Source organism: Pelmatolapia mariae, linkage group LG9 (genome assembly GCF_036321145.2).
Source record: "Pelmatolapia mariae isolate MD_Pm_ZW linkage group LG9, Pm_UMD_F_2, whole genome shotgun sequence".
Classification (NCBI taxonomy): domain Eukaryota; kingdom Metazoa; phylum Chordata; class Actinopteri; order Cichliformes; family Cichlidae; genus Pelmatolapia; species Pelmatolapia mariae.
In genome coordinates this window covers 28,103,974-28,128,377 of record NC_086235.1, presented here as the reverse complement: position 1 = coordinate 28,128,377, position 24,404 = coordinate 28,103,974, and the positions used below count along the sequence as shown (strand labels likewise).

Here is a 24,404-nt window from a genome sequence, read left to right as displayed (position 1 = left end):
CAAGGACACACAAAAGGAGAAAAGCAATAAATGATAAAAAGGAAAGCTCTATAAAGTTCGATGAGTTAAGTGTTTGTTATTTAATCATTTTGAAATGTTGTTGCATGTTGTTGCTGTGGGAATTCTCACATAATAAAAAGGCATTGACACAGCAGATAGCTGCTAAAAATTATTATTATAGGTGTAAAGTAAAAATTAGGATATTTAATTGAATTTAATCATAGTCTAAAACAACATCAGCACTTTAACAGTATGTAGTCCACTTTGACTGCCTCACAACACAACTCAAGGAGAAGGAAACTCACAATACTCTGATGTATAATGATGCAATTCATTACAATACATGCTCCAGTGTTTATGGTATATTTTGATCGACAACCGCCATCGATGCAATGGGTTAACTGGGGTCACACGTGAGTCTGACACCTTCCTTGCCTCAGCATCATTTGCGCTGCACTTGAGGGCTATTGCATACCAGGCAGCACTGGACCACATTCTTGCCCCCACACTTTGGCCCTGTTTAACACGGGATTACACTCATTAAACTCCAAACTTAATCCTCCTTCTGGGTTACTTAGCATGACAGACGTTGTGAACATTGTGGAAAGTGTGTGTCAAGATCCAGGAAGGCTTGCCTTGCCAGAGCAGGAGACAGACAGTCAAAACATTGTTCACAGGTGGAAGATGAGACCTGACAACATCTTAACTTAAGATAGCAATCAAAGACCTTTTTTTTTTATCACAGATATAACTGTTTCTGATAATTCATTTATCTGCGTGGTTAATTGTGTTACCAAAAGTGAAAATGTGTCTTTGAATATCAGCTAAGTCATACAGACACATTCCAGGGCAGGAAATGGAGCTTGGAGAAAAATAAACGTGCAACACTCTCTGGGATAAGCACTACGGCACAAAGGACTAGTTGTCACCTTATACGGCAGAAAAGCAAATGTTGACTTCAGTGAGTTTTCACAGACTTTAAGTGCATATTGATCGGAGGGGTACGATTATATTTGAAATAGCATATTATTATATAAATCATATTTAAAAAGTGTAATTATGGTAAAACTAAGTTGCATCATACCGTACCCCTTTTTCTATCTAAAAGAATGCTCCTTATTGCCTCATTAATAGCAGATCATTGTACCTCCCTATTCAGCCTGAGTGTCTGCTTGCTAGTAGCAATGAATCCATCCATGCATGCAGCTATAGCCACTGAAGTTTTAAACAAGGAATTGAGCTGGAAAGTCCTCCACAAAAAACAGTGTACTCTCTAACAAAGCAAGTAGCACATAATGGGCAAAACCACCTACAAGACTAGCACAAAGCCGGCTCAGAGTATCTTTCATTTGCTGAAAAATGCTCATGAAGCAGCATTATTGCTGACTTTTCAAGGATTTGTCAAGCTTATTTCTATTATGATAACAGCATACATACTATAACTTATCTTAAGCCAATTTAGAGCACAAAAATATTGTGACTGGGTTCTGACTTCCTTCTAAAGTTCAGCATGTTCAGCAAGTGCAAAATCCTTTAATAACACTAGAAGAAACTGTAAAGCACAGCATCCTTTCTGATATTTATCCCCAGCCTGTCCCTGCACATGGACTCTTGACAGTGACCTAAAAACTCCCACTGAGCATTTTGTGATTTTTGAACATGGGAGAAGATAATCAGGTTTATGCTAAATGTTAAGAGGCCTGTATTTCTGGTACTGCCCCTTGCCTCCGTCTCTAAAATAACAAAGGCAGTGAGTTCATAGATGAGGTCAGGTTGTCCATAGCAGTCCTGCTGTGCCCCAATAATCCAGTGTCTCTCTGTCTCTGACCTGTCTCTATGCCCACAGACCCCTGATGAGATGGCTAATCCGGTGATGAGCACCTGCAGTGCAACAAGGGGAAGATCTGGGTTGTTTTCTCACTTTTATTAAAAAGAACAAGTCAGTGGGAATCAGAAAATATTTTAGCTTTACATGGTCATTAAACTATTTTTAGGCTGATTAAAATGGCATGATATTCAATGCATTATAGGAAAGCATAGTCCAGCAAAACTGGCACCAATAAATAAATGCTGGATCACTTTGTTCAAAACTATTCAGTGCTGCAAAATGCCAAAGCACTGGCATGTTTCCTTTGCCTCATGTTGCATTTTAACACCCTTCACTCTCCACACCCATTCCCTCTGAGGTCCTGTGCATGTGTTCGAATACGTGACTACGTGAGTGAATGTTCGAGATCTGACGTACTTTCCGTCAGCAAGGTTAAGACCATCAAACAGGGGGTATTCCTCTGGGACTGGCTTGCCATTATGATCCTCATACAGGAAGATAGGTGAGCGTCCAACCTCCACGCCCAGCTGCTGGACTCCTTGCTCATTGTAAATGGACAGCAAGAAGGACTGGATGCCAGATTTGGGACGCACTGTGGCTAGGATGGAGAAATCCTCAGGAAAAACACCACCTGCATGTTCAAAACAGAAAAGTTAATGTGACTGAGATGATCTAATAAATAATATTTAATTTCGCCCAGCATCACTTTTCTTTTCAAAAGTAATAAATAATTACCAATAAATATTTTTAGTACGTTCTCAGTAAATACTCATTTTATCACAGTGAATTACTATAATAATAACACTATAATGATGTGACATTACTCGTTACACAAATCTGCATGGTATATTTTTCTCATGCTCACCTAATGTCGTGATAAAAGCAGTCACTAGCAGTTTGCACATAGCAGTCTAAGGTTAAAGGTTGAACTTACCAGGGAATAGCTGTGTGGTGGGGGCACTGATCTGGACCTCCTTGGCAACTCTGTAAGCTGTATCTGGCGTCGATGCTCTTCGGTTTGCGCAAAATCCTGTTGTTTTTGTCACTCCTTTGGGGTAATTTTCAAATGCTAATACTTTTAGGACATCCACTGGCTCTGCTGTTTAAAAGGCAAAGAAAACATCAGGTTATTGCAGCGATTTCTGTGGGCAACATGAAGGTGCACTTCCTTTTCATAACCACCTCATGAACGATCCAGGTTGGAAACAGAAAACGCAGTCCATCGAGATAGTGTGCTAAAGTGAAGGTGCATTCTCAACAAAGTCCAAAGATATTAAGGGAACAATGACGAGTGTTGGGGCTTTTAACTTTTATTTTTATATAAATGAACATGTCATTGTGCTTGTAAATAAATGCAGGGCACTAACAGGACTTCTACCTAATGTTAAATTAAATTTTTATAAATTATGGCTTTTTATCAAAAATATGTGTGTTATGCTGGTTAAATGTGGAGTTCAGTTTCTTACAATAAATAGTTAAATTAGGAAATGTGGCCTTGCCCAGGCTCTACAATCTCATCTGACAGGAAATGTCTAAGCCAAGGCATACCAATGAACAATGCACCAACAGAGTTCGAGCTCTATAACACCTGGATAGGTTTACCTTGATAAGACTCTTCAATCTGATGTGCTTTACATAAAGGAGCCTATGTGGGTGCAAATGGACTCCCATGGGAAAGCATTGTAATTATGCCTTCTATTCAGACCACTGTCTCATCATAAAACAATAGGTTGGGAAAACATCAACTGCAACATATACTGACCATTGGCCATATAGGCCATTAGCAGCTGGAAGATTTTTTTTCCCTGTCCAAGGTCTGATAAAAATGCGAAATATTTGATGGATAAATTCAGCAATTTCATCCGTACTTGACAGTGCAAGTGTTATTTATAGACAAATGAGTTTAACTCCTGAATATGCTCAAATGACAGTTACTCAGTTTACTCCATGAAGCAGACAGCGGTATCTGAATAAATCAGGCAATACAGCTGCAGACTGTTGGATGTAATAACACTAATGTGTTTTTCTGGAGCGGAAGCATGCCAAGGTGCCTGAAAGCATCAGTAAGCCTCTTCTGATCGCTCTCAAGCCGCTGTTATGGTTGGCATGTTGAGGTCAAATAACCCTTGTATTTCTCTAACTTCTTGACACAAGAGGATGTTAAAAAAAAGTCACTGATGTCGATCTCAACACTTTCTGGTTAGCATTCCAGCAATGGTTAGGAAAAGAAAAGAAAGAGCATGTTTCATTCATTTGGAGAAGCATGTGCTCTGGGAACAAGTTCCTGTCTTAACATCTACAGCTGAATACTGAATGTACCACTAGCAGCTCTCATACAGAAGGTTTGTATAAGATCATTAGATAGTCACAAAAGGCCAAAATCCTACGTAGGATAGTTACTTTGGTAAATTATTTAGACTGAAAACACTAAGAATATCTCCAGGGTAGTGAGTCAGTGCAACGTACTGTTTTTATTAAATAAGCATAAACACATTGAATAAATATTTTTGGTGTCTTATAGTTGTAGAAATGTAGAAGACATTTGGATTTTTTCATAGTGCAAGCAGAGAGCTGATCTCCTTAAACTTGGTGCACTTTGAACTCGAGAAGTAATCTGAAGAAGTCACAAGCCCGTTCACAAACACCAACCGCTAATAGATCCCTCTAAGAAAAATCTGTTATGGGTGATTAACTCACTCTCATTTCAACAAAACACTCAAAGGAAGATAAGGCAAAGTATCTAAAAACATCTTAAATAAATGCGAAGTTGAGAGCAGTATCAGCCGTGACTGTGGGAATACCCTCACTAAGGACAACATGGTCATTTTTGTAGCTTGTGAGGATGAAGCAGCTACTTATTTTGGAGAGTGAACTGAGGAGCTTATTGTGAGTTCCCGCAGAGTTGCTTTCAGTTCAGACTCCAGGACTCATATGTTCCAGATGTGCCAGTTTGGCCAGGCTACGACCCTCACACAGTGGTGCTGTGAAAACGTCAATACTGGCCAATCCATCAAGGTGGCCAAATGAGTGTGCACAGATTTTAAAAGAGTGCATCTGATGAGCTGGTGTGTTTGCCCTCAGGGCTAAGTAAACAGGCCACATAGCTGTGAGAAGAACTCAGGATGGACCTTCCTTAGTGTGGAGGAGGAACCAGTACCTGAGCTGCTAAATACTCTGTTGTTTCATCACTCCTTGCGTGGATGATAATGCAAGCTATAGAGAAAAAGGAGAATGGGAGGAGCAATATAAAGCTTTGATACCATAAGACATCAAAATGGACAGATTGAATATATTTGTCATGTTCACAAGTGTACATCATTGTAAACTGGATGTTCCAAAATATATCATCATTCACATCTGAGGCCAAATACTCTCATCTCTAACTAAACTGTACATAACATTTAGGCATACTCCTATAATAAATCACACACTCACTTTCTCATTTTCAGCATTTTTGTCTTTGAAGGTAAAGAAATGTAAAATTGGCTGGTAAATGGAAGAGGACCTTTTCACCTGCAGCTCCCGGAGACTCTAATAACATCTTCAGAGTGTCTCTCTCCCTCTCTCTCTCTTTCTATATATATAGCCCCTCTCCCCCACTCTCCCTCTCTGCTTCCTTTAGCTTCCACCACGCTGCTGGCTAAAACAAGACGACTTTATGCTGCTGTCATACCAAAGAAACTTCACTGAGACCAACCCAGTTTTCAAAGCATTTTCCCCCACTCCTCTTCCTTCACTTTACTTTTCCTCACATTATCTCTTTTTACTGTATGCCTCCATATAGAAATATGGGTTTGTTTGCCCCATTGTGTTTAAATCTCTAAATGAACTGACAATAACTATGAATGTGTGACAGCTTCAGCAGACAAAGGTCCAGCAAGGAGCTGATTAGCTCTTGTTCACAGTTGGGCATTTTAAGGAGAAGACTCTGGAAATGCTAGCTTTGTCTGCTGGAATGCACATCTGAGCCTGCGCCCCAGGGGCTGAGAAAACGTGTCTGTACACTGCTAGATGGAGAGGGCACCCTGCAGGAACAGCTCCTACTGCCATAAAGAGCTCCGAAGAAATTAGGACCATAGAGCACAGAGTCTGCAGGAGGATACTTAAATTGTATAAAAATGTCGCTAGTTGTTCAGTTATTAAACGGTACATTTTCAATTTAGAATTATAATTATCATCAAATTTAACAGGTTCTGTAGTACTTAAACACAACAAATGATACCAAAATGCTGTGTGAAGTAGATAAATGCACAATAACGTAATCATGAACCCCTGCATTTGCACAACATCAAGTGAAACAGTTAAACTGCATTTATTTAAACCTTTAGTGATTTCTTGTTTTGCAGAACACGCTTTCAGTCTACCACTGAAAACCCACTAGACAAACTGCAGGTATTGGATAAATATCACTATGAAGTTCATGTTTATCTCCAACAGCCTTTTTTTAAACAAGGAGTCCTTACAGAGTTGTCGGCCAAGATGTGAGACCCATGTAATCCTGAACCATGTCACTTGTGGCTGTAATGGCAGGCTAGGCCCATACGCAGGTCTGCTCTTTGAAGGCTCTTAAATCATAGGGAAGCTCAACAAGGACCATCATCAAATAACTGCTCAATACTTAGAGAGGAAGCATTCCCACCACGGACACAACACAGCCTTGTCCTGCAGCTGACCAAACCTTTAAGTGCAAAGTTGGTGGGTGGCAAGGGGGAGGGGGGATGCACAGGCCAGTTTTTGGGCTTTGGTGTGGACCAGGGCAGTGTGGAGATAGGGTGAACCTGCATGACCACTTTTAGCACCCACACCGACAGATGCTTTGCGCTCTGCTCTGACAGGTCGGAGGTCCACTGAGACCTTTCATAAAAGCGGACTTCATGAAACGATTGCTGCTGTTCCCCAAACCACAACTTTCACGTCAAAATGTTTGTGCCCAAGAACCTTCAATTAAATATCTTTCCACACGTTAGAATTTCACCCACTGTATTCATTTAATATGAGACTGGCAATCAGATCACGGCCAAATTTAAACACCAATCCACTGTTGAATATATCTTCAGCCAGGCATGAAGTAAAGAACTGCATTCTGATATGAGTGGTGCAGTTAAACAGTTGTAAGAAACAAGTGAAGTCCAGGGTCCGACAAATGTCCAGTGCCATCTGGCTGGAAAAGCCCACCCTGCTAACCGTGTTCCAATCCACCTAGGGGACCACAGTTCAAACAAAGAGGTTTCTTTTTGCCCAAGTGAATCTTACAAAAAAGAGAGAGAAAAAGCACCATGCTCTGTTTCCTGATCTTTATAAGTGCATACCAGCGGCTTAGGATGAATTTAATTAGGCCATGTGTTTCATCTTTGCCGCAGACGCTTTTCATTCATGCGTAAAAGTAGCACGAGGTAAAATTTGCTTTAATTAACGGGATTTTGATCAACAAATACACGCATTTCAATCGATTCCTCACGAGCACTACCTGCGCCGCCTGTCTTAAAGTATTTAACGGTTCTCCTCACAGTGGCAGTAACAGGGCACACCTTTGCTGTGCCTTTGGTTCGGCTTTCATCGGCTTCTAAATATGGGGCAATCTCACCTTATTGTGACTCGTTTGTTTGTGAAACGGGAAAACACGTCTAATTGCGATGCGAGCATAACGCTGCCTTCTCCAGGTAAGTATGCTACACCCCCACCCCGTAATCTCCATCATCAGTTACCTAGGTTTGCCATCCAGTCGGCGTTCCGTACACCGTCCCCTTTTCGGCAATACAAAGTTTATTAGAGGCGTTTGGGACCTAGTAATCTTACCTGCTCTGACATTAGCAGCCTGTAGAACCAAGGTTATAGTGATGAATCCGGTTACAGTGGAATCCATAAGCCACCTTTTCGTTTTCCACCTTGTGGACCACCTTTGCATCTCCATGGTCGCGCGCCCACAAGTGTATAAAACTTCTGGGCGACTTAAGTGATTTTTACTGACGTCCCTTCCACAATCCCAAGTAATGATAGATACTGTCCTACAAAAAAGCCATATGTGACGAATTTAAGCCTCTTCTCTCAGCCACAACGAGGCCCTGATCCTCCTGTACCGTGCCCAGCCTTCACAGTGAAGGTAGTCGGGCTTTATCCAAAACGCAAAGAGTGCAATCGGTACACTTGGTGCGTCCACGGACAGGAGGGCTGGGCGAGCTCCACAAACCAGAGCAAGGATTACAGGGAAATGACAAGTGAACCAGCCCCCGATTAGCAAATCACGGGGCTGGAAATTCTCCTTCGGGTCCACCCATTGGCTTTGTTGTGCGCCCCCCGAAGTCTCTTCAGAGTGCTTTTCATGAAAGAAAACTCTGACACAGCTCATAATGACCTGGGAAAACTGTGCACGCAGGATGTTCGGTAACACTGATAATATCTACAGTTCACCAGAGACTACATCATTTGCTATCCGTAGTGTTTTCTTATACAACATTCAAAAAATAATAGTAGTGAATTATAATGCACCAATGAATCAAACAAAAACACCAGACAGTGCTAGAGAGTCACTGAGGATTAAATAGTTTACATCACTACAAATACTAATCCACAGGGTTTTCCTTGGACAGAAACATGAAAGAACAGAAAAAGGAAAAGAAAACAGATCCTGAAAGGTCCTGCGGGTGTGGAATGAAAGAAAACACTTGAATAAATTAGAGGAATGCAGATGTTTTGCTTTGGGGTATGAGAGATCAATAAATGTTTTGATGTTATGCCTCATAAACATCCAGACCAACTAGACCTACGGAATATTTTAGAGTCATACACTGACCTTCAACAAGCTAACAGAATATTATTTGTTTGTTTGTTTTTGGTCGTGAAGGGTAATGTTCTCCTGATGTGTAGTTAAACTAAAAAAAAAATAACAACAAGACCTGAAGATACATTTAATTTTATTTGCTAATGTTATCGCTTTTTTATACTTACACCATGCTCTTATTCAAAGCCAATAAACCTAATGTTATGCTTATCAGTGATTAGGTCATTTTGCTTTTAAAGTTTTTTAAAGGAAAGAAAAAAAAGACAGAAAGACAGAGAGTTACTTCCTGAATTTCTTGGACCACAACACACTAAGTCAAGTTACCTTCTTTTGTTTTGTTTTTTTTCTTTTAAACAACTTTAACTTGTAATTGAATGAAGTTGAAGCATTCCAGGATTTAGGAGTCAGATCCGTATGTCTTTCGGCTCACTCCACTGATGGCAAGAGCTCTGATCAGCCTCTGTCTTTTCAGCCAGCTCATCCTCCCAGGCCAGCCTAACTCAGCCAGCTCCCAGCCAAATAGTATCAGATGCTGCTCCCAGTGCCCAGTGACCGAATCCATGGCTATTTTCCTGGGAAGAATAGCTGTCTGGTCAGAGATGGTTTCATGCTACATCTCATCCTAGCATGGTTCACAGAGCAGGGGCAGTCATTCAAGAAAAGTTGGCTCCAGTGACGTCCATGGGTTCTTTTGGAGGTCCGCTTAATCCTGAGTGTTATTTTATTTTTTGGTTCATAAGAAATTGTTCCAGTTAAAGATTTAAGACACATTTGGTGTCAATGTATCTAGCTTGTGGGATCTTACCTGTTTTTATTGTTATTTTCCTGATCAGATGTAAATCGTGCACGTAACTTTGTTACATTGATCTAATGAAAAATCTGTTTTGCATGATTGGCATGCATTCAGTTCATACAAGCATATTTTCCTTAATGATTAAACCTTTGATTTTATATATTTCAGATGCATTTTATTTAAAATGATTGTTTCAAGTCTTTCAGGGCCAAGAATCTTTTTTTTGTGTGTATTTTCACTTATTTTTATTGCTTTAGAGTCAGAAGTGCACTTCAAAGGAGATAAAGTTGGGGTGAGTGAATCAGCTACAGTACAGTTCAAAGATGCCAGGGTGACAGCAGCAGATGGTAGCCCCGGGGACATTGAGGCACACTTAAGGCTGGTTTGATTTCCTGTTGGACAATAAGTAAAGCAAATTCTCCCCTCTGTTTTAGAAATAGGGCGCAACCAAATAATTGTACTTAGTGATTATTTATGTTGTTATAAATATTAGATAGCTAAATACAAGTAGTGCCAGAAAGCTTTATGTGCCTAATCTGTTGGGTGTAATGTATCCAAAATGCATGTATAGTTAAAGTGACACATTAGAGGTGTACTTTAGAGTTGACATCCATTTAATGACGTTTTAACTGTTTCATCGTCCCTATTTATAAAATAAAAACTCTTTCAGTGTAATATATAGTCTGTCTCAGATATTCTCCCGTAGTTACTGCCAGCGTGTGTATGTAGCTGTTATCAGCTGTGAATATTAGAACAATCAGCCTTTGTTCAAAATTATTACCATCTCCACTAATGAGATGGCCCTAAAACCAAAAGAACCAAAGCCAACTAACTGCTGCCAGAGAAGTGATGAATAATCTCTCTGGCTATCTGCTTTAGCCTCTTACTATTTTCACAGTAATGATTAGTGATTCTGTTCAGCAACTTGTAAATAAGTGTTTATGTCTTACAGCCAAAATTAGTATACATTGCTGTATGAAGACTATAACTGCACAAGAGTTTGGGTAGTGCTCTGCTACAACTTTGGGGTTCTGGTATTTAAAGTTATACAATTCAGTATTCATTATTACATGTATATCCAGAAACGGCTGAGAATGCTTTTATTAGTTATTATTTGGTCACAGTAGGAAAAGTGCAGGAGGAGTTAATACTGGTTTAGTTCAAGCATGCTGTCTTATGGCTCAGTCACAATAGAGTTATAATAGGTCAGTAACCTCCTTGCAGCTAGGAAGAATTGATGGTTGCTTGATCACTGCGCTGATTTTTCTTTGTATTTGTTAACCAGTTGCAAGTTATTGAGGTGACCAGCTGGTTGTCCAGCGGTTGAACGTGCAACCCTCTCAACCTTGCTTTCAGTTCCTAGGTGACTGCATGGTCGCCAAGGTCACCTGTAGGAAGGGAACCTCTAGTAATCACACTGAGACTGGTGAAAGCTTGCAAATATATTAACTTAAAAATGCAAACAGATTTCCAGCATGTTGCAACCAGTTTTGTCAGGTTGCACCAAAGAGTGCAACGCATCTGTGAAACGTCTCTCTGAAATTGGAGACTTAACTCAGCTGTTTGCAGTATACTGGTTTTATTCGTATGTAAAAGCAAGGTTCCCAAGTGCCTCTGTCATTATGCAGTTCAATCACCATGCTGCTGTGTCACTAAAGGTGGAGGAATTTCTGAATTTTTGTCTCAGATCTATAAGGTTTTGCTTAATTTGAAATTTTGCAATTTTTGTTGATTTATCAAAGTTATTATTACAAACTGATGTGATGCATTTGCCAACTTGACCGCATACAATTGCAAACTGATAGCAGACTGACAATTTATCACTATTTTGACACATTTGACCAAGTAACACATAAAGGGATTTATAATTCATTCATTCATGTGAGGAAAAAAAATCTATTTTATAACTAAGAGTGTTAAGAGACAAAAGAAATTGTGTGTGTTGTGTTGTTGATACAATCAAGGTCAGAATAAAAATCAGTCTGCACAAAAGCAAGCTTGTGTGTTAATGTGCTAAAGTGGCAAATATGCAAATCTATGTTAAGGATTGCAAATCATTTGCAACTATTTTGCCATTTGTCAAAACCTTAATTTAAACATATGGAACAGCAGTCAGTGATATTTCAAGCACAAAACACAGAACCCTTCTAACGCAAAATAGACCTGCAATAAAAATACTCTGGTACTATATAAGCAGAAGTGTAAAAATTAGAGTTCTTTAACCTGCTTTGACTTTTACCTGACATGGTATTGAAACACAAGCACTTTTCACAGGCAAACTTGAGCCCACCTCCAGCCACTGTCTGTCACTGTTTACACACTGCACAGAGGCGAGTATAAAGAGCTCTTTCTCCACACTCACTCTAGTCCTCTGTCTAAAACAAGTAAGAAAAGGTTCCCTGACTTCAGTAACATTATTTTTGGCTGTTACTGTATTGCAAAGGATATATACAGTACTGTGCAAAAATCTTGAGCCAACAATCATTAGCTTCTATTTTCTAGGAAAGTGGGAAGTTTATTGAAACTTTTGCAAACATAAGGAAATACAGTATATAAAGCAAAAGTTGAAGTCTAATTTGCTTGAAAGTCAATATTTGGTGTGATCACAGCCTGAACTCTCTTACACAGCTTTCTTGTCATGTCTTTAAGTAGTCTTCAGGAATAGTTCTCCAGGCTTCTTGAAGGACATTCAAAGCTCTTCTTTGGATGTTTATGCCTTTGTTCTGCGCTTTGTCGAGATGATTCCACACTGCTACCATCATTTTTAAAGTCTGTACTGTGTTTTTCTATCCAGTTGTGCTTTTACCACATTGGCAGTGTGTTTGGGGTCATTGTTATGCTGAGCAATTGAACTGTTGACAATCAGATGTTTCAAGCTGATATTGGATGATGAAAAACTGACTCATCACTTTCAACCCTCAACACCAATGGCTGAAAAGGAACTTCAAACCATGATGGAGCCTTCACTGTGTTTAACTTACGGCTTTAGACAGTCACTGTTGGTCCTCCCTCTTGTACATACAACATGAAAAAAATGTTCCATTTGGATTCATAGCTTCATAAGACCTGTTGAAACGGATTTTCAGTACAGTTGTTGTATAATTTGGCTTTTTTGTCCCTGCAACCCTTTCACAGCGACCTTTTCTGATTAGGCTTCAGTGAACAGTAGATCAACAGAAGGGGCGTATGTACCTCTGAGGTCCTGTGTCAGGTGTTTTTTGTCTTTTTTTTTAAGGGTGGGCTGTTCAGATACTGTTCATATGCTGTAGATAGTTTGTTTTCAGTACTTGCGTCCTCCAGCAATCCAAGCTTTGCCAAGTTTTGGCTAATAGCAGTCTGGGAATCATCTTATTGGTTCAAAAATGCCATTTTGTGCCGATCAAACTATATTATCTTTGGCATTTACATGCTTTTACAACAGGCTGCTACTAACAAAGTCTCTTGAAACACAATCTAAAATGACTTCTTTGCTAAATTTTCTGTTATGTGCCTAAAGACACAATGTTGGTTTGTCTCACCAATTAGGTGCCTTTTTATGGTTGAATGATTCATAGGTCAGTGTTAAGTGGCTTAAAAAAACATTCCTCTGAAAATGATCAGGTACCAATATCCAAAGAAAACTCTGAGGGACCTTTAGAAAGCTTGGAGAACTATTCCTCAAGACCACTTTGAAAAAAGAACAAGAACATATGGTTCCTTCGAAGCAAAAATGATAGACGACTCAAGACTTTTGCACAGTACTGTGTAAAATATACGTATCTTTATATTTATATAAACATATGTATCTTTTACGACTTTCTCTCTCTCTCGCTCTCTCACACACACAAATAATTAACAAAAACTCTGGCTAAAGGATATTCTTGGGCACAAGAGAACTATTTATATGGGGTTTGTGTTGCTTATTAAATTTAACATTCTGTTTTAAGCAGGCCTGAGATAAAAAGCTACTCCAAACATGCCTCTATTGTTTATATGGATAAAAAAACACAAATCTGTGTCAACTATTTTGGGCCAAGAGAAAAAGAAATGAACTGCAGTCAGTCTGGCCTGGTCTACAGGTGTTCTTAATGGGAAGCAGCTCAATGCTACAGCACATAAGAGAAAGAAAGCAGCAATTTTGCAGCCAGACATGCAACAAGCCATTTATGTGTCTCAGAAAGTCAGGAATGTCTTTCCGTCTGAGCACGCTGTAGCTAAGAGGCTTCTAAAATGATGGCTTCAGTTGATAAAAGTATAATTTCAAGGGTGCTGTGATATTCACAACTCAGATGGCTTAATAATTACTATTTTATGTATGCTGTATGAGCCACAGGTAATAACAGCTCAGATCCAGATCTCGGGTAAGTTTGTCTCACAAGACAGAGCGGAAATGTAGTCAGCATTTCTAGTGTGCTAGCCCTGTGATTTAAGAATACTATTCTACTTTTTGCTCATAAAGCGCAGAGAGCCATAGTAAAAAAAACAAGAAAGAAAAAAAAAGAAAGAAAATCATTTTCAAATTTCAGCCGTACCATAAAACACACCAGAGCACATCAGAATAACTTCATTTAATATATTGATGGACAGTTTGAATATGACACCAGTTTCCTTCACTGAAAAGAATGGTTTATCACTGAAAAGCGCTACATTCAGCCAATGAAAAGAGAGCTGCACATTTTTCCACCAACTGATCAGGGCGCTTCCAAAGTGAGCCCTCAGGACAATGGAGAATTAGAAGAGTTGCACAAACGTGGTATGTAAAAGTCTGTGGAAAAACATACTGCACATCATTCTTCTTACAGGTGTTAAGGTGAAGATTATGACACTAGGAGCAAGGTGTGCTGTGACACTAACGCGAAACATCTGAATAAAGAAGAACATTTTACAAAAGGTTGAAGCAAACTTGAACTGACTGGGGTATGAGTGAAGAAAGCAGGTGAACACTGTGGCTGAATCACAAGATAGCAACTCTGGCTAAAGGTAATGGAGGATGGCCCACAACTAGCTAGTGTTTTTTGTGTTTGTAAGCAACAAACATTTTTATAGGTCAGTGAGAAAGCCACCATCTATCACTATGTAATAATATGTGAAGACCGGAGTGAGTTAACTGAACAGTATCAAAATAATCCTGTAAATGAATTTTTAAGAACCCCTTTAAGTGCCTTAGCTGCACACATGTCACCAATACAGAGCAGAGGTTTCTTAGCAGGCACCAACTAAAATATTCTTCCTCGTGTTTCCGGGTTTGCTCTGTGGGCAGCTGGAGTCAGGCTTCATTCATAGAGCTCCTTTTCATGCACTATGTCTCTCTCCTCCCACCCTGTAACTGAGTGCACCCACAGGGGTGGCACTGAAAATACTGCAGCCTCTAAATGGAAGCCCATGAGGAAGACTGGCTGAGTGATGAATTGTAGGAGGTAAACTATAGTTTGCTATTCATGTTACAAAATGACAGGGTGTGTGCATTACCATACGCATTTGATGTGGTGGAGCTTGGATGCAGTGTTTGATCCAAGTCTGTCTGCAACCACCATATGATTGCAAAAGAGTTTATGAGCATTAGCGTTTGTTTTATCAGCTTCTTTCACATATAAACATGACCACCCCACTTATGTTAATACACAGTTTGCGTACATGCTTATCCATTTCCTTGTTCCTTGTTTCCTTGTTCTTAAGAAGTCCCGAAGAACTTCTTAAGAATTCACCCCAAACTAAAAAGACCCAAATATTGAGTTTATACAAGTTCACTTTTACCCATACTGTCAAGAGATTTAAAATGATGGGTTGGGCTACTTACAATCACAGATGTTTATACAGGCAAATGTTCAGTATACTCATTTAATTTTTGGGTGGTACAAAACACTGTAACCATACTCTCTTTAATTTGAAACATGCACATTAAGAGAGACTTTCCCTTACTTACATTAAATGGACTCATTTTGTTGATACTTTCTACAGACATGTATTGGGCCACCTACACATTACACCTACAGCATGATGTCACATTCGTTATCCCCTCCACCCATTGCCAGCTATAATGGCTTACGTTTGTCAGACAATGATTTCTACAAGATTTTTTAAAGTGTCTGTGGATTTTTTTTTCATTTTTTGTTGTTGTTTTTGCCCATTCAGAAGAGTGTTTGTTAGGTCAGACACCGATGTTGGGTGTTTGCAATCTCCATTCCGGTCCATCACAATGGTGCTCGATGGGGTTAAGGTCAGGGTTTAAAGCAAGCCAGTCAGCTTCTATGCCAAACACATTCAGTCATGTCTTTATGGACCATGTTTTGTGCATTAGGCCACAGTTATGTTGAGAGAGAAAAAGAAATTCCTAAAACTGTTCTCACAATGTTTTAAGCACAGACTGGTCCAAAATGTCTTTGTAACCTGAATCTCCAAAAGTTGATTCTGTTCATCTGGACGTAGCGTTTTGTGGGAGAAACATTTCGTCACTCATCCAAGTGACTTCTTCAGTCTCAGCTGTCTGCAGGTTTCCCCAAATCTTATAAACAGTACATTTGCATAATGACTGAAACCAGCCCACTGAAGGAACAATGGGCTGGGAGGTCAGTTCCTTAATCTTAATTATGCAAATTCTCATGACCATTGATCAACAACCACTGACCAAAACCCACTGATGATCAACCTGAAGCGTCCTTTCACTGGAACCACAAGACCCAGGCCAAACTCAAAGGATAAATAAAAGGATACAATTAAAAACCTTTAACTTTAAGCTTTCAACTCCTAAAGCCAATGCAGGTTAAACCTCAAATTATAGTGAAATAACGTAGATGGTAAATTCTAAGGAGAATAGCAGACACCATTAGAGGCAAAGATATTAGTAAAGTATTGTGAGTGTGAACAAATCTGTTGTAAGCTGGATGAACACAAAGCAGACTGTACACACTTACCAAGTTAATGTTTCTTCTTTCTTCTTCAAAATGTAAATATAATGTGTACGTTTTGAAAAATGCTAGCTTGTTGAGTTCTCAGTGTTGTAAGGTTAAAGGTCTGAAGTTCTGCTCAAACTGTTTACTCTTAAACTGTGAGAGTTCTGTGGCCTTACGATGTCTCTCTCTCTCTCTCTCTTTTCTACCCCCCCCCCCCACACACACACAAACACACACATACGCAGTAAGGCTTCGCTGGTTTCAATTGAAACAATTTCAGTGTTTCAAAGCATATTCCAGTGTTTTTAGTTCACCATTTATGAGGCTTCAACAGGAAAGATCTGAATGTTTGAAATTGTTTTGGAAATTGTTCTGGAAAAATTCTGTAATGAATAGATGAAAAATACTCAAAGGAGCAATTCAGTTGGTTTATTATTTTGTTACATAAGTTGAAAAAAAAGTTAAAGAAAAACAAGTAAATAAAGAAACAAGGTAAAACGAAGTGAGAACAAAAAAGTTAAACAAGTAAATAAAGAGACAAGTCAACTGCCAGGACTGGTTGGGGGTGAGATGTCTCTCCTCTGGAACAAGTGGAAGCGTTTTTTCTTCTTTTTCAGACACTTTTCCACAAGCGCTTTTTTCTCCAGAATGAGGATTTTCAACTCATCGATTGTTTCAGCATTTTGCTTCTCGAGTTTCTGGTATCTTTGCTTCACTTCTTCTAATGTTGCTTGTGTTTCTTCAAGCTTTTCTTTCAGTTCTTTCGATGTTGCCTCATGTCCTTCGTTTTGCATGTCTTCTAACTGCTCATTTCTTCTTTGGACTTCTTGAAGCGTACGCTGCAGGTCTTCATTCATTTTCTCTTGTTGTTGCTTTTGTGCCTGCATTTCTGTGTTTTCACGCTTCACGTGGGTGGCTGTGGCTCAGGTGGTAGAGCAGATCAGCTACTGATCGGAAGGTTGGTGGTTCGATCCTAGGCTTCCCCAGTCTGCATGTCAAGTGTCCTTGGGCAAGATACTAACCCCAAATTGCCCTCCGATGCGCTCATCGGAGTGTGAATGTGTGTGAATGTAGTTATAGTTTGCACTTGAGTTTAGAAGTGCTTGCGTGAATGAGGCATGTTGTATGCAGCGCTTTGAGTACTCCGGGAGAGTAGAAAAGCGCTATATAAGAATCAGTCCATTTACCAAGTCATTGTAGTTCAACAACACCACCTTAATGTGCTGTGAGTTGTTTCTTGCTATTCCACTGATCCTATGCTGCATCTCTGAGCATTGTTTTTCCAGTCTTTCCTTTTCTCCTTCAAGTTCAGTTGTTTTGCCCTCCATTTTATCACAGAATTGTTGCAGTTGTAGGTTTTTCCTCTTAAAGTCCTGGAGAATACGTTTTTCTTCTTCCTGTCTTTCCTTCTGTTGCTCTTTTTCTTGAAGAAGCTCTTCATTGTTGCGCAGTGTTTGATCAAGTCTGGCTTTCAGCACTCTGTTTACTTCCTCCATGCCTTTGAATTTGCGCTCCATTTCTCTCTCCTGTTCTTCCTTCTGTTGGAGGATTTCTTTATTTTTTTTCAGCACTTCATAGAGCTTTCCTCGGAGCATCTGATTCTTTTGCTCCATGTCTTGGAGATCCCATTGGATCACCTCAATAGTAGCATTTCTGTCTTGAAGCTGGGCAGACATTTATTTTAATTCAGCACTCTTTTTCTTGTTTTCTTTAGTCAGGAACACAATCTGCTCTCGTGCTTGACCAAACATTATTCCCCAACCCTCATTAATAATTTTTATGTCCGGCTGGCATTGTTGTTTTTCTTCCAGCTCTTTATTTTGTGCTTCCATTCGTCTGCACTTCTGCTCTAGTTGATTAATTTTGTTCTGTAGGTCGTAGTTTTCCTTTCTACTTTTTTGTAATGCCCTTTGAATGATTAAGATGCCATCCAGGGAAATTTCCCCTGGAGAAATTTGCTGGCCACGCCAGGAATGAGAGGCGGCGTAATCTTTTTTTTCTTTGTTGGCGTTTTTGTGGATACATGTTGGAGTCTGTACACAGGGACTCTGTAAAGGTTTCCAAATGTATCTCTGGTCAAACGTTTGAAGGCTGCGAACACAACTTCTGCGAACAAACTAACTAAAAATTGCTGATTCCCACTCTCCTTTACGCATGCAAAGGGTCTAAGATCCTTCATGATGTCTTTGTGACATCATCACTCTGTAAGCCAATGAGATTGTCACATAACATTTTGGAATGGGAATATTTTTTTAAACTGTTTTCAAAATTAACTTAAAGAAAACACCAGTAACTCAGTTATTTAGCTAAGTCCAAAGATGTGCTGGAAAATGTTCAACAGTGATCAACCAAAAATAACCAAGCTGATGACTGACTCAGTTTGAATCACTCTGCCCATTTTAGAGGATAAAAAAATGACATTTTAACTGCACACTACTTCCTCATTGTTCCTTGGCAGTGTTCATCCTGTTCCTCCTTGCACAAAGGAGCAGATACCAGTCCTCCTGATTGCTTAAGGGTCTTCTACAGCCTGTCTTCTGGAATCTCCATCGTACTCTTGAGACTGTGCTGTTAGTCACAGCAAACCCTCTGGCATTGGTATGTGTTGATGTGCCATTCTGGAAGAGCTGGAATATCTGTGCAACTTCTTTAGGGTCCAGGTATCACCTCATGCTGCTAATAGACACTGACCTTAGCCAAATGAAACTAGGGGAAAAACATTGAGAAAAGATGACAAGGGACAAAATGTCAGAGGCATCCAACTGTTAAACCATTCCTGTTTTGGGGGGTTGTCTCATTGTTGGCCCCCTAGTGCACCTGTTGTTAATTTCATTAACACCAAAGCAGCAGAAAGTGATCAAAACCCTGCTCTGCTACTTAACTGACCACATAATTATCCCACTACTAACTCACTCGATGCTACATTCCGGATCAAAAGTCTTTTTTCGTGCGTTGCAGTTGCCATGTAGCAAGTTACATAGGCAGCTGGAAAATCCTACGAGTCCTTTTAGGCATCAACATTTCAATGCAGTGATAACACCATAAAGAGTAAAGTAAGTGTGAGCTTTCACTGTATTTCACTGTGATGGATTACATGTCAAGCAGCTTGCACGTTTCTGCAAGCTGGTGCTCATACCACCCAGTCATGACTTGTGACCAGCTGCTGCTGAAAACACAGGAATCACAGCAAATCCAAAGCACACTTTAGAAAAAGTCTTAAACTAAAATAAATACAATAAAACACAAATGCCGACAAATGCTTTAAATAATAAATAAAGACATTACTTAGTCTATGCATGAACAGTATTTGGACTGTGAATTGAATGTTTGCTTTTTCATTTTAGCAGGAATTTGAAAAAAAATATGAATGTAAAAACATTTTTTTTACAAAGTAACTATTGACTACATCATAGCTCAGAGGGTGAATGAGTGTCCATGAGTTGAATTTGTCATCCTGGCAATCAATTGTGATTTTGGCCAGCAAACATATTAGCTCATTGTCAGGAATTGAATGAAAAAGGGTTGGATGGAAAAGTTAGGTATCATGCTGCTTTTATGTTTAGTTGCCCTGTTTTGTTTAGCCTTTAACCCCTCTGAGAGTTTGATGAAGAAGTCCCAAAATCAAAACAAGTCATCAAGCCCTGAACCCCAACCAGAGCTGTCTGTTTTGTGCCTCGATTGCGTTCTTTTACCTTGTTGGGTCTGTGCAAGTTATCCAACACAGCGCCCCAGGTAAGCTTGGGGTAAACTTCAACTGCAGACCTTCAGTGTTCAGGTATGCTGCAAAAAGTATGTCAGAAGAATTTGATTTATATAAATGTATTCTTCTTGGTTATTTTAGCGTGAGCTGCCTAGCTTTGGAGGTATCCACTGTGGACATATGTGTAACTGGGTCATAAATTACATATTGTTATAATTAAACAAAATGTGTTCTAGACCCCAAACCGTTCCTTTTATACCTGACTTTTAGGACCTCCAAGCGTGTAGTTGTGTTCATTATCAGTTAGAGCCCCTTCTCATTCTTCTTCTTCTTCTTTGGTGCAACCCTATAAATACAGTGTACCCCTTTGGCCTCTCCCCTTTTCTACACTTCCGCTGTGGGAGAGGTTGGTGTCATTTCTATTCCAACACTGTAAAACACACATATACGGTATATTTAGCCACCCTGATATTTCTGATTGTGTGTTTTTAGTTCAATTTTATCATCATTATGCCTGTCTTTGCTAGATAAATGTGTAGTACGTATGTGCCGGTATGTGTTATAGGCACAGTTAATGCTAGCATGAATAGATAATTCTTGCTAGCTTGGAAGTTGTGGTGGGTTGAGCTAACCCTCTTCCCTACTGTTTGTATTTGGTTGTAGGAGCTGAAGCGGGCAAGTTCATTACTTGGAGGTCTTTCTTTCTTTTACCTTTCATTGTCAGACATAACGCAGGAACACACCGGTTACATATGCATTCTCTTGAGTTTAACTGAGCTAAAAAAAACACCAATATAAGTTACTCATGTTAGTTTGCTAGCCAGTTTTAATTAGCATAAGCTCAGTGGCTGCTCAGTTCCAATGCTGGACCATCATTTTTTATCACATGTGAAGAAGGTGCTGGAGAGACTAGCCTTGACTAGTTCTGAGACTACAGTTGAAAAACACCTTTCAACACTCTAGTTTGCATACAAACCAAATCTGAGATTGGATGACCATCAACCTGCTGCAAAGAGCTTCTTTCCATCTATAAAGTAACAGGTGAATGGTGAGAATGGCTTTCTTTGATTTCACAAATGCATTTAACATGATCCAGCAGCTGGTACTGAGAGCTAGAGGAGATTTCAGTAAACACATACACTATCTCGTGGATCACTGACTACCTGACAGACAGGATGCAAAAGTGGAAGTAGGAAGTGCTCTGCCTGATTTTGTGATCTGCAGTAAAGAAGCTCCACAGGGAGAGCTCCTGTGCTGTATCCATTCCTGTTCACCTGGAACACCTCAAACTTTGAGCACAACTCCGGGTCATGCTATCTTTAGAAATACTCAGATGATTCTGCAGTGGTTGCATGCATTAATGATGGGCAGGAGGAGGAGTATGAGCACAAGTGGATGATTTTGTGACGTTTATTTAATTAATTTATTTATTTTCTTTAGAAAGAGGGGCAACACATATTAATGAACATTTTAACAATGTAAATATGCCAGATTATAGCCTAATTTACATCTGCAGACCCTCTGGCAGGTTGGTGTTAAACACAAGTTAGTAAAAACATACAGACACTATTTACAGATCATGTGACAAGGACAAAAACAGTGATCCCATTATACTAAACACATTAAGTGGTCTGAAAGAAATCCTCTGTGAATAAGAACAAAGAGATGATCAATTTCAGAGGGAAGAGAATGGCCACACAGTCTGTGTCAATCCTGAGACAGGATATGGATGGATGGGGTACCTGGGCACTGATAGCAGGCTGAAAGAGGAGGAGCGGGTCCTTCAGTGTGTGCCGCAAAATAATTAAGATTTTCTAGTATTCAGTTATTATGAGGGAAGTGTACTTTGCTGTGGTCTGCTGGGGGAGCAGCATCAGAGCAGGTGACACCAATGGACTGAATAAATGATCAGAAAGGCTGACCCTGTGATTGGTGGCAAACTGGACACTTCTGAAGCTGTGATTGAGAGGAGGTCACTGACAAGCTGTTAGTTTATGGAGAATCCTGACCAGCTGTTGCACCACTTACTGAACAGGCAGCAGTCTGAAACAGACTGATTCAGCTCTGCTGAGGACACATAAAAGAAATCTTTCGCTCATTCTGTCACCCTCTACAGTACACTATATCTGTCTGGCAGAGAATTATCATTATTATTATCTCTTATTTATATCTAAGATCTTATGTAAACTAATAAGTAACGTAAGGTTGATGAGTCATCACAGGATATTTAAAGGATTATCATTTACAGGATTTTTTTTCGAGTTGACTGATACTCTTTTTACTGTGCCCACTCAACCTCTGTTTTTAAATGTGCTATATAAATAAATTGGATTTGGAAATTTCAACAGCTGAGTTGGAGAATTCCAGCCTGAGAAGAGAGTTAGTGGAGACTAGCAGACAAGACATGTAAAGAGGTGGGAATCTTTCTCCATCCTTCCCACATTATGGCTGTCCTTAAATAGCGCTGTGACTTTAACTGCATGGGAAATCTCTTCCATATTACTTCACAATCCATAACAGTACTGTTATGGATTGTGAATCCCAGCAATCCCACACGTGGCTGCATAGAGCATTTTAGTGCATGAAAAGAGCTAACGTATAAGACCATTTGAAGCTTAACAATGAGTCTAACGTCCCAAAGCAAAAAATGATCATGTTATGAGAAGAAAGATGTGTGTGTACTACCATTAAATCAACGCCTGTTTTCTTCAGCAGTGGTTTTGAGCACAGCTGCGAGGCCGTATCTGGAATCTATCAGACTTGTGAATGGTCTCCGTATGTGCCTTTTGTTCCCAATGCCATGGAAGTCTCACTTGGTATATTTTGTGAGGTGTTTAAATTATGTCAGATCAATGTGGAGGGTTTTTGCTCTTTTCTTTTCTTTTCTTTTCTTTTCTTTTCTTTTCTTTCTGGAAATTTGTTTTTTGATGCGACTGAAATCGCTGTTTTCAATAATTTTGCTCTGTTTTCTAGTGTTGACAATCTGAATTTTTAGGGAAAAGCTTTTGAGGTAATGTCAGAGTGAAGTAAAGATAAAATCATGCTCAATTATTGTGTTACATAAAAAGAAACAGTTGTGGCTTTATTGCCGAGACACCAAACATGCATCAATCTGCGGCTGAAAAGCCCTCTCTTAGTAAAACAACCTTGTTAGTAAAACAACCTTTAAGGGACCTGAAATGCCTGCAGAAAGTGGAAGATGCCTGCTTTAATCCAGCTGTGTGCCTACAGTCACAATGTGGTCCAGTCAGACTCTGGGAGGTGCCCTTGCATTAGAGAGATAATTAGCAGTTTGGGGCGGGCGCAGGCTGAACGGGCAGATTGGGATGACGTGGCCTGACAAAATATCAAACAGGATGGCAAAGCAAAATACAGGGTAAAAACCTTTTTACTAAAATTGTCAATAAAGGACCTTTGAGCTGAGCAAAGTGCTGTGGCCTAGTTTACATTTTGGTTTCTATTCAGAAAGTGCTCTCTCCATTTGCTAACTTTGGACATTTTAAGGATTATTTTCTTTGGTTCCTATTTTGAGTGACAGAGAGCACAAATATATGTGTAATGCACTCACCAGACACTTGAGTGCACGTGCATGTTGCTTCTCCCCCCTTGAACTGCCTTATATCTTCATGGCATAGATTCAGCAAGATGCTCGAAGCATTCCTCAGAGATTTTGGTCCACATTGACATGACAGCATCACACAGTTGCTGTAGATTTACTGGCTGCAAGTCCATGATTCTGAAATCATTCGAGCTTTGTGGGGTCATATAAGGATAGGGATTATTTCAGTTATTGTTGCTTTTCACCTCAGACCAGTTGAAAACTATTTTCCAGACTTCTGGCATCAATAAGGAATTTTCACCCAAAATTGCCACTCACTGAATACTTTAAATAAATCTTTTCAGATCATTCTCTTTAAACCGTACAGATGGTTCTATGGGAAAATCATATCAGCAGTGATTTAAGTGACTATGAACATCAAATTAAAAGTCACTTAAATCACCTTCCTTCCCTATTCTGATGCTCCGTTCACACTTCAGCAGGTCATCGTGACCAGATCTACAAGCCTAAATGTTTGGAGCTGATGCCCCGTGATTGGCTGATTAGGTATTTGTGTTAACAAGCAGTTGAACAGCTGCATCGAAAAGTGGCTGGTGAAGGTATACTGGAGACTATCGTGCAATTGGATCATTTTACATGACAAGGGAAAGACCTTACAGTATTTTAGAGACATTTCTCCCTCGAGTAAGCACTTAGTGACAGTGGAGAGGAAATCTCCTGACCCAAATGTATCAGTGACATTTGATATGTTTTCATTATTAAAGTTTAATATATGCAATTCTAATGATTTTTTAAAGTAACTCCCTGACTAAAAAAAGGCTATTCAACCTCAGCTGTATGTATTTGACACTAATCAGTGAATGCAAACATGTTAACA

General features: G+C 39.6%; 1 protein-coding gene across 3 annotated transcripts in view; it reads right to left on the bottom strand.

Annotated features, from left to right (window-relative positions):
* The window catches only part of col11a1a (collagen, type XI, alpha 1a), a 69,787-nt gene extending 61,812 nt beyond the window's left edge, over positions 1-7,975 (bottom strand). For 2 of the 3 annotated variants that reach the window (XM_063484054.1, XM_063484055.1), the window contains exons 1-3: positions 7,625-7,975; positions 2,763-2,927; positions 2,246-2,459 (exon numbers count right to left, since the gene is read on the bottom strand). In XM_063484054.1, the coding sequence (XP_063340124.1) occupies positions 2,246-2,459; positions 2,763-2,927; positions 7,625-7,739 (494 nt within the window). In that variant the 5' untranslated portion in view covers positions 7,740-7,975. The remainder of the gene's footprint in view (positions 1-2,245; positions 2,460-2,762; positions 2,928-7,624) is intronic. The other variant, XM_063484056.1, reaches the window with a different exon arrangement.
* Between the last annotated feature and the right edge of the window lie 16,429 nt (positions 7,976-24,404).